Source organism: Actinia tenebrosa, unplaced genomic scaffold (genome assembly GCF_029948245.1).
Source record: "Actinia tenebrosa isolate PJP-AT-01 unplaced genomic scaffold, QUT_ActTen_1.0 PGA_scaffold5__44_contigs__length_20552954, whole genome shotgun sequence".
NCBI lineage: Eukaryota > Metazoa > Cnidaria > Anthozoa > Actiniaria > Actiniidae > Actinia > Actinia tenebrosa.
The window spans coordinates 556,004-567,260 of record NW_028292582.1 but is presented as its reverse complement, the minus strand read 5'-3'; the positions used below and the strand labels follow the sequence as shown (position 1 = coordinate 567,260).

The following is an 11,257-nucleotide window of genomic DNA, read 5'->3' as shown; positions in this document are numbered from 1 at the left end:
TTTGCTTTTTTTTCTTGAATTCATAGTAAAACATAGAACACTATATTGCGCATTTAATTTTTTCCTCTAGTATATATAATACAAAATACAGAACCGGCCAAGGGGGGGGGGGGGAGTTGGGAGGGTTTCGAAATAATCCATATGTTTTGCGATACCAATATACACAGAATTCCATGGATGAACGGTCAAATACCTCAAATTATCTAGAAGTGAGTTCTTGAAAATATCAAAAATTGTTCTTGATGTTGCCTTCATACCATTTACAGTGTCAGTACCAGTTTTATAGTGACTCCATTATTAAGAAGAAAAACGGCTGAGTAGAAATACAGAAAATAAAAACTGGAGGGTTAGCCTCATTTTTATACAGAATGATCATGTGTTCAAGTTAGAGTCCCGTGGGCTGTCAAAGCGTTCTTATTTATTGAAGTTGCTTTGCCTTTAGTATTTGTGAATATTTAGACACAGAAAAAGGAGCCTTCAATCAAGGAACACGACTTGATATTTTACGATTTCGAAGGGTCTATCATCTAGCTATTGGTTGCAATCACAACCCTTGACCAAATTGGTAAGCATGTCTACGTAAGGCTTCTTTCTCCTGACAACAATGTCTGATGTGTCAAGGCCAAGGGCTTCACAAATGTCCTGCAACTTGGCTATTGAAAGCGAGTTGATCTTGGAGCTCATTACCATTTCACAAATATTACTGGAATCATGCATAATTGGGTGTGAGTGTTGAACACTGATGTCGGCCAGAACCTGGTTTTGGAGTTCATGGTGCAACTCATTTTCCAAGTCGGCATCCTCTTCATCGTCACTTTCTAATTCATCCGGCACAGTACTACGCTTCGCAGCCATGCGGGAAAAATAACTACGGAGCTGTTGCGTAGACAAAAACTCGCCACTATCAAATAAGCTCATTCCGTTAATGTCTTTTGCAGTTCTCATTTCTCTAGACACATCAGATGGGTCAACTTTCTTCCCAGTGGTCTCTCCTATCAGAAACTTAGCATTAAGGTACTCTTTTTGCTTGTCAGAGAATCTCTTACGCTTACGTGTAGATTTCAGCGCCCAACCCATTTTAAGAGCAGATGATGGCGATGAAGGTGAGCTGGTACCTTGCTGATGAATAACGGGAACTTGACTTGTACCACTTTCTAGCTTGGTTGCGTACTCTTTGATAGCCTTGTCATAAAGGGTCTCCTGTTCTAAACAGCGTTTGTGCTTTCCGCATTCCATGTGCGTCTGAAGGGATGAATACCTCACATACGATTTTATGCATCCTTCTTCAGGACAAGTAAACAAACCAGGTTCTTGGCATGCGTCATTGGGCTCAGTGGATTCTGATGAACTGCTGTCAGAATTGTTAGTTGTGCCACTCTTTGGCTGTTTGCAATTTGCTTTCCTGGATTTAACGGGTACAAATTTCGCATTGCCGCACACTCTACACTCGACTGTTGGTAGTTCCCCTTCATCAGGTACGTCGAATTTCTTCCAAGGCAATTCGTTCCCAGGGCCAATGTTATACGCTCTCCAAACCTTGAGTCCTGTCTTGCTAAACTGAATGTTGTTGATGTAACTGATTTTTTCCAACTTGTTGACTTTCTTCAATCGGTTTGTAGGTTGACTACACACTGTTGTACTTACCCCCTGCACGCCGCCAGACGAGTCCATGGCCTCTTTCATTTGAAAAGCTGTTTCAAGGTCGTGTCCAGCACTTAAATACCGCGCCATGTGTGACTTAATCGTGGCCGCCTTACGGTCACACGAGCCCTTTCCACCCTGTGGATCCGAAAAGTCAATTCGTGATATTTCTACATCATTGTATTTAGCGACTTGAGGGACGGTAATAAGGGTCTGTGCACTGTGGTAGCAGGCAGCATTGTCCTGCCTCAGATGAACTTTTTTTAGTTCTGGCATTATTTCTTTGAGCTGTCTGAATACATCGTTCAGAACGGACAGTACTGCGCAGCTATCTTGGGAAATAGACTTCTCGAATACATGCGCAAATGTCATCATCTCCATCACTCCATCCTTCTTTCTAATAGCTACGGCTAGGTGCCACGAAATACCTCGTTTGGCGAACCAATCCGACTGACTTTCGCGAAATTTACGAGGAATATATTTCATCGCCCAGTCAGAGACTAATAACACTGAAGAATGATCCAGGTCTCTGAGTATGTCCAGTCTACATTCATCCTGATTGATAGAGCGAAGAAGATGAGATTTCCAGGCATGTATATCCTGCTTTGCCTGTGAGAACAGAAAGGACATTTCTTGCCTTTCATCTTCCAAGCAATCGACAACTTTCAAATTCTCTTCAATCTCTGCAATGACCGACTCCAGAAGAGAACAACGATCGCAACTTGCGTTGTGGGTATGGTCACACGTGCCTTTGTAATGCTTATCATTGGGATCACTTAAAGCGTACACACGACAGTGGTCTGGAACCGTGGAACGTTTGGACACGTGAACCTTAAATTAGATAAAAGAACCTTAATTTCTTATATAGAATCTTTGGAACCCTGGGAAAAGTTGGCAAGAAGATGAACCCCAAAGGAGAAAAAAAACGACTGCATGAACAAATGTCAGAGAATAGTGAAATTGCGCAAGGAGACGAGATAATTCTCATACTATTCAATTAGAAACACAATAAAATACATAGTTTATTACTCTTGAAAACATTAATAAAATATTGCTTGTTCTTATTCTGTCAAACCCCACCCAAAGTATCTACAGATAACTAGGCTATTAGAAAAGTTTGTATTATAATATATTTCTTGACATACCTTGTAATCACCCTTCAGGTATCTCTTGGCTTCCTTTAGTTGCTCTTTCTTTGCCTTTGCCCAAGACAAACCCAGTCCGTTGCTATCTCCAAGACAATCGACAACTTGCTCTAGGTCTTCAAACGCTCTGGCACCCTGCGCTCCAAAATAATCTAAACCTTGGAGAGATTTCCTTATTGAAGCAGAACACACATCCAATATTCTGTAGAGGGTACTACGTCGCATGGGCTTGAAGCCTTCTTCGCTACAAAACGATTCGTACTGCTGAATAATTTGTGCCGGGATGACAGTCCTGATGACATTGGGAACAACTATTTCTTCACTGGACGATAGCTTTAACTTCCTTTCACCGAATGGGAGGTCCTGTACAATATGTGCACTTGTGATAAAGTCAATGAAGTGGCTTAGCTGTCCCGTAGATACATACATTCTAGTACAAGCAGTGTCAGGTAATGCAGCACCACGCCCATGAAGAAGTCGATGATGTCTAGCAATGTTAAATCTATAGCGCGTCAGGTCTGGAATCCACCGCTTAAGTGTCTTAAAGGTGACTTTGTCAGCTATAATCGAAAGTATTTGACGACGCGTACCCCAGTGTTTAGCGTTCTTATAGCATTCAGTCAAGGCATCTAATAAAAGAGAATCTACATCGTCTTCTTGATTTAATGGGATTTCTTGAGCTACGTTCCTTGAACTGCTCATAGCATCCCAAAGGCTTTCCACGTCTCTTGGTGCTATCTCCTCAAGAACGGCTTGAACTGCTTGCCGTGCTTTCCGTGTATAATATCGTCTTGTTCGTCCTTTAGTAGACTGCCACGAGGTCTTAAGCTGATTCCGTACAGGACTTATATCTCTACTGGACAAAAACGCATTTAACTTAGATCGGCAGCTGTTACTGGATGGTTCGGTTTCCTTGTCAGATTCTTCTGAACTTTCTAAAGGCTTATAGAGACTGATGGGTGTCTCTGCTGGCAAAGACAATAAAGTAGGTGTGGAAAACTTCACCTCCTCATTCTCTCCCTTAACGATACAAAGACAGTAGAAAACTGCAGTGAGCTATTTTCTTTCGTGAAATTGCGAACAAAAGCTAGCATGATTGTACAGTCAATCTAAGGAAAGCTGCAACAAAAAAGGTTAAATATTGAATACTGTATACATACTGAATACACCCTTCTCATAATGGCTGACAAGTGCACGAAAACGAGGTCACCCAGTCATTATTTCACAATAAAAGATCGATATAAAATGACATGAAATGACTTTAAAGAAGAAAAGTATGAAAAAATGACATTTGTTTTGATCTTAATTAGCGCTAACAGCCTTTATTTTGAATGATCAGCTTGGCTCAACCTTGCAAGATGACTGGGTGACCTCGTTTACGTGCGTTCATCAGCCATTATGAGAAGGGTGTATAGCGCATTGCAAGTGCAAATGGTATTTGGGGTCTCGTTAATTTGAAATAAAAAGTAAATATACAGGTATTTGCTATTCGTATGCAGCTATGTTTCATATTTCATATTGGATGCACAAACTAAAAATAAATAAATGAACAATTATTATTGGTCATACTTTAGACAATGTCACTGTGACCCATAATGCATTTGTTCTTGGAACACATACAGTGCTAGTATTCAGTATTCAACGTTTTTGAACTAGCTCTATTTAGCAGCACGCCATCTGCCTCCCTCCCATCAAACACTTCGGCCTAAGGGTATTTTCAATGGTATGACAGGTATGACAATGGTATGACAATGGTAAAACAGTTACATTTCAGTCAGATGACTGAATTACTCGTCCTGAAGCCTATTAAAGTTAGGGGTGTATTAATAAACTTGAAGGTTTGTCACCCTAATCACTTTTATTTTCTCGGCACACCGTGTGCATCACAACAAGATAATACAAACGATCCAATAAAGAGATGGCATACGACGAAAATCCATTATATAGAGCATTAGTGAAAATCCCCGTCCCCAGACGCCCGGGGACAGGGCAGGAATTAAAGCGGCGAGACTGTGGATTTACGCACATTTAACAGCGCGAATACGGGTGTTAGGGGGAATCTGAGGCGTACTTCAACAGTTTTAGCTATTCAATAGGAGCAACTTTAACTATGTTTTAGCGGCAAGTTTTTCTCCGGGTATTCGGTACAGGGCGCCGGAATTTTAACACAAATGCATGGTAGGTTCCCCATGCTCCTTTTCTCAGACGTCAGTGCATGCATAAATACATATTACGCCTTGATTTTTTGGTTCTTACATGTCATGTTTGACGTTATAGTCTTCGACGGACACGAGTTTTTGTTCCCCAAAAACAAAAACTTGTAGATTTAACAACACATTACAGCTGCAACGTTATATATTTTTAATAAACTTATCTCTCTCTATCTTTCTAAATGTTTAAAGATGGTATATTTACCAATTTAAGAGAACCAATCTCATTCGAAAGGGCTTGTATGCTGCGGGGTGTGTCGCAGTCCCCCTGATCATATAAACAACCACTTTGGGTTTCTTTGCACACATTGAAACTTTCTCTACAATGCCTACAAATACCTTTGGATATGAAATAGTTACAGAAATCAGTGATATGCACATTTCCACGTAAAAAGAACAAAAGCGTAGAGCAAGATAAAAGGTGGCTGAAACTTTTACAACTTTGTCAGATGTAGAGCAAGAACCATATTGTCAATAATTAACTGTATGCTTATTATCATAAATTACTGATGTCGTTCTCTGCATTCCAAAATGCAAGCGTTGTGACTTGTTTTCAAACTAAGTTTACCTGAACCAACTTGAACAAGCACACCTGTCCTCTGCAAAATCTGTTCAGATATCGACAAAGAAATCCCGCGATCTCCTTTTCTTTTCTCGTGTTTCGATATTTCTTGTGGGACGGAACACTTGTTGGAATTACGTCGCCAACCTAAACCAAGCTCTGATCTGTGATGCGGGCAGATGGTACCTGTTTCGTGGAGTTTCTCCCTCTCACCAACGTTGAAAATACCAGATCGTGCTAAAATCAGCTCAGTTTCTGTATCTACTCCAGTAAAAGTCCACAGAGATTTATGATTACTGATGTCCTTACAGCAGGCGCGAAGAGGAATAATCTCGATGTTCTTTTTGACATCCCTTCTCTCAAATGAACAAGCAGTACCGGTTCTACTTTGAAAATGACAAGATACTTCCATTTCAGTTTAAAAGATATGAAAATTACGCCAACTAAAACAGCAGAATAAGACTAGCTTCCACCTAGAATACTTGAAATGAATAACCGCAGCACAATCATGAACATACACTTGTTGATTTCAATCTTTGATGAACACAAACAAAGGATGCCGCTAAAGTTTAGGGAAAATAAAAATGATTATAATAATACAGATTATGTATTCCTGCGTCGGTTATCTTCATTTCATAACTTTCATAGCAAGTGGGGAAAGTATATTAAACTGCTTAATTCCCAGTAGTGTCTCACGGAATTTCTCAGCTGAATTTGCATACCAGTATTTAGTTTCAAACTTTGGATATAACCTGTAACTTTTTACCATATATTTGGCAGATCTTTCATTCATTGGGTGATATATAACTCAAATGGAAGTTTCTACATGATCTTCGAAAGGAATTAAATAATACCACGGCAAATAACAGTGTAAATAGTAATGACAGTACTGTCACGGCCTGTCACGCAATATTAGAACTCATGACCGATTCCTTAAAATACGCCAAACTCAGCACTGGATTACAGAGCGCGCTTGCATTTGCCCAGAAATATTTTTATATATTTAAAATCTAGTACCCTTTTGGGTTTTATTTCTAAAATTTCTTGAATTTTGAGCAAAAGGCAGTGGGACAAAAAAAATTTGTAGTGTACCTCCATATTTCGTTTTGAATTTGGTAGCGTTTTCTAACGACTTCTTTCCAAAGCAAAGATTATCCCAATTTAACTGAAATTCACGAAATACATTCACAAAGAGTCGAGTGTTTCAATGGTATAAAATAGAGGTTTGTAAGTTTCTTTTCCGAGTCACACGAGGCCGTTGAATATGGACGTTTTTGAAGGTGATTTTTTTACGTCCACATCTAATTTCAGTTTTTCACGGATTTCTCGCAAAATAAAAAGTATTTTTACAAACCAACCCCATAGCATTTCTCACCTAACCATAGGTTACAAATGGTGAAAGTTTGAGCGATTTTGAATTTTTGAGCCTTGCCACAAATTTTCGATTTTGTTTGATTTTTAGGGAGACGCGCTCTTAAGAATTAACCATACCATAACATTCCATCGTTTATATTTGCTATATTAAAACCTATACTTGAAAGTAGCTGAAAGTTTGTCATGGGGCAAGACTAAAAAAGCCCCAGAGAGAAATCCAATGGACCTCTCACAAAAAAAAGAACCTCTTAGGAATGTATTGTGATGTGAACTGTCTGTCTTCCCTTCGATCTTTATTTGTAAATTATTTACGTCAGTAATGGCGGAATTTTAATGAAACTAGAATAGTTTTAGTTTGAAAAATAAAAAAAATATGGAGAGCAAACGATGCCTTTTGCAGGTTCACCTACGCGTTTTTATTGTTTTGGGGTGTAGGGGTGGGGGTGTGCGACCGTAAACAGGGCTGTTTAATTCGGGTCATTTTAAACTCGTAGGTAGGAGATCTATGATCTGCTCCAAAACAATACGTAGTAAGCAACGTCTTGCTGCTGTTTTCAATACTGATTCTGCGAACTGCACGCTGTCGTCAATCAAAAATAATCAGTCAATTATACCTTTTATATTTTTGACTAGCGGCAGCAAAAACCAATTTGAACAATGCCCATGAACGTCCTTAAGATCAGGGATTCGCAATCAAAGCACACGGAACTCGTGTTAACAAGCAACAAAACTAGATGTGTAAAACAAAGTTAGCTCAACAGCTGTCCTCCTGTAGAGCTGCTGACATTTGAAACTCTATTCCAAAAAGTATTACTCAGATAAACTCAGTTCCACTCTTTAAAAACACTCTCAGTAAGACTAGTCTTATGACTAAATGATTGGCTCATCAGTTCCATAAGTATAGATTTTAATTTTTCTTATCACATTGCTTTTTTAAAGACTTTTACTATCACCTATCCTCTCCCTCCAGATGATAGATCATTACCACCCTTACTATCACCTATCCCCTCCCCCCAGATAATAGCCCAGATAATAGATCATTACCACCCTTACTATCACCTATCCCCTCCCCCCAGATGATAGATCATTACCACCCATACTATCACCTATCCCCTCCCCGAAGATGATAGATCATTACCACCCTTGCTATCACCTATCCCCTTGCCCCAGATGATGGATCATTACCACCCTTACTATCACCTATCCCCTCCCCCAGATGATAGATCATTACCACACTTACTATCACCTATCCCCTCCCCCCCAGATGATAGATCATTACCACCCATACTATCACCTATCCCCTGCCCTCAGATGATAGATCATTACCACCCTTACTATCACCTATCCCCTCCCCCCAGGTGATAGATCATTACCACCCTTACTATCACCTATCCCCTCCCCCCAGATGATAGATCATTACCACCCTTACTATCACCTATCCCCTCACCGAAGATGATAGATCATTACCACCCTTACTATCACCTATCCCCTCCCCCCAGATAATAGATCATTACCACCCATACTATCACCTATCCCCTCCCCGCAGATGATAGATCATAACCACCCTTACTATCCCCTATCCCCTCCCCCCAGATGATAGATCATTACCACCCTTACTATCACCTATCCCCTCCCCCCAGATGATAGATCATTACTACCCTTACTATCACCTATCCCCTCCCCCCAGATGATAGATCATTACCACCCATACTATCACCTATCCCCTCCCCACAGATGATAGATCATTACCACCCTTACTATCACCTATCCCCTCCCCCCAGATGATAGATCATTACCACCCATACTATCACCTATCCCCTCCCCCCAGATAATAGATCATTACCACCCATACTATAACCTATCCCCTCCCCCCAGATAATAGATCATTACCACCCATACTATAACCTATCCCCTTCCCACAGATGATAGATAATCTTGTGTAGCCTTACCCTGTGTTGTTTTCCTCCTCCGATCTCATAGCAAACTGCTAAGCCCTGATTACGCTGTGATTAGTTAATCTTTCTTTGAGGTAAATCTCATATTGTGAAAGCCCTCTTGAACTAATCCAGAATGCTGTTAGCACATAGTTGGGTAGTGATACTCAAACACGTCTCTTGCCTCGTTCAGTCTTTATTGAAACTTTCTTTCATTTAAACAAAGATGTAAAAAACAGGCAGCTTTGATAGTGTTTTTTCTTCGTTACTCTCATGACCTTTTTATATTAAATAAAAATACGTTAGACAACTTGGGTTTGGATTGGATTATCGATTACGCTAAGTTACAATCAAATTTTGCTTTATCTTGCAAAGTCATTTTAAATATCCATTCAGTGATAAGGAATATTTATTCATTTCTACCTATTCATTCTCAAGTTTAAATAGTTTTTCTAAATTGTCATGTTTCGTGCGTTTCGTCATTACCAGCCGTTGTTCATGCACATACTTTTTCCTAACAGACCCAAATTCCTGGTGGACAATCGTTTGATCTTTTCAATTGAGACTGTGATCCTTGTAACTTTGCAGCATTCAACATCTTGGCAGATTCTCTTTCTTTTTCTCTCATTATCATCTTTTTCAAGATTTGTTGTCGTCTTCTGGTGTCCAAATCCATTTGTTTGGCAGCCTCCAGTGATCGTTTCTTCTGGCACGTCCATATTCCTGGTGGACAGTCATTTGACTCGGCTATAGGTTTGGGGATTTGAGCACGTTTTTTCCTACAGACCCATATACCTGGCGGACAGTCGTCAGTAGTGTACTCAAAATCATCACTTTTAGCAGGATGTGCCAGAATGATTTGCACCATTGTCACTAACAGTACAACTACAAGTGGTATTGCAGAGTTCATCTTGATTTTCTACAAAAAGTAAGGAAACCGTTGACAATTTAGAATAAGGATTTTTAAAAAAATGGCTGGGAAGTATCTGCAAAAGTCTGATATATGTCGTGCAGCAATGAGCGTCACAAAGAAAACTGAGCCCCAAGTAAAAACAAGCCGTGATAAGAATACTTAATTACCAAAACGAAGGTTCTTTTTTAAGTCTCTAAGTGATTTATAGGTGTAGTACCTGGTAATGGTCTAAATAGTACGTGCAGGAATTCTTCAGGTGACCTTCCATTGCCCGCAACACTACACAGCAACACTTCACGTGAAATGATGCCGACGCGATCGATGCTGGAATCACGTTTCTCACGACTAATTGTTAATTGTATGGAGAAAGAAATTTCACATCCCAAAGGCCAGTCAGATTGACGCGAAATAGGCGCAAAAAGACCGGAGAATCAACACGAAATGTTATAGGTCAGAGCTACACAAATTAAAAAAGGCTTTTTTCTTTTGTTCTTATCCCATCATTCAGTTTACTCAACAATAATCGATTGTGAAGCGCAGCCAAAGACAAGTCATGCATTCATGACCCATGAGGGAATCATCTGAGTTAATCTTTAGCCTGAGGATCCTCTTTGAATGTTTGATCATTTTTGCCTTTTTTGAAATTAACTGATTAAATCATGATGAAAATATCTATGTTGGTCGTTTAGGAATGAAAAAAAAAAAAGGAAAAAAAAAGACAATTTTAATACGAAGCAGAAGATCATTTTATGTGTCAATTCCGACGGCAGATTTGACTTTGATCCTTTGGACTGAGTAACACGATCAGTTCCTCGTATAACACGTGCATATATTTTAAAGCTAATCATCAGTTTACTTTAGAAATTTAAAAAAAAAAAAAAAAAAAAAAAAAAAAAAAAAAAAAAACGTTTTACGACTAACAAATGTAGCTAACACAGAAAATATACCATATATTTTAGGCAGCCAGAATGTAGAAACTGTGTGTATCACGTGCATATTTATAAAGCTATAATCATCAGTTTACTTTAGAAAATTGAAATAGCTTCGTTTTACGATGAAATATACCCACACAGAAGATATGCCATATATTTTAGGCAGCCAGAATGTAGAAACTTTACGAATTCCAGAATTTTTGCTCGCCACTAGCAGGAAAAAAAAAAAAGATTCCTTAAAATGAAGAGGCAATAAGATTCAAACTAAATGTACTTGAAAAAATCAGCGTTTGTTCAATTTTGCTTCTTGAACTCAGTATACTGATTCAGGATACATACAATGTGGCTTGTATGCTGAAGGTTTTATAACATTAGTCAATGTTCTTTCATACCTACCAAAAACTGCTGAACTGGAATAAGCCGGGCTGTCTTGAGGAGTTGGTGTGCTAGCTGCTGTCTGAACTGTTCGTGAACAAGTCTCGCCACGTCCTTTATATATCGTGTGCATCAATCGTTGCGAAATTGATTACTATTGCACATGATATC

The 11,257-nt window shown here is 39.3% G+C and overlaps 1 protein-coding gene across 1 annotated transcript; it reads right to left on the bottom strand.

Moving 5' to 3' along the window:
* Positions 1-9,046: 9,046 nt before the first annotated feature.
* On the bottom strand, positions 9,047-11,257 carry LOC116291359 (uncharacterized). Its single transcript, XM_031698530.2, has 2 exons — positions 11,108-11,257; positions 9,047-9,785 (listed from the first exon to the last, which is right to left on the bottom strand). Exon 2 carries the CDS (start codon positions 9,774-9,776, stop codon positions 9,381-9,383), a length of 396 nt encoding a protein of 131 aa, XP_031554390.1. The 5' UTR covers positions 9,777-9,785; positions 11,108-11,257; the 3' UTR covers positions 9,047-9,380.

Bases quoted from the DNA above. Each gene is read 5' to 3' on its own strand.
- LOC116291359 (XM_031698530.2), bottom strand. From the start codon at position 9,776: ATGAACTCTGCAATACCACTTGTAGTTGTACTGTTAGTGACAATGGTG.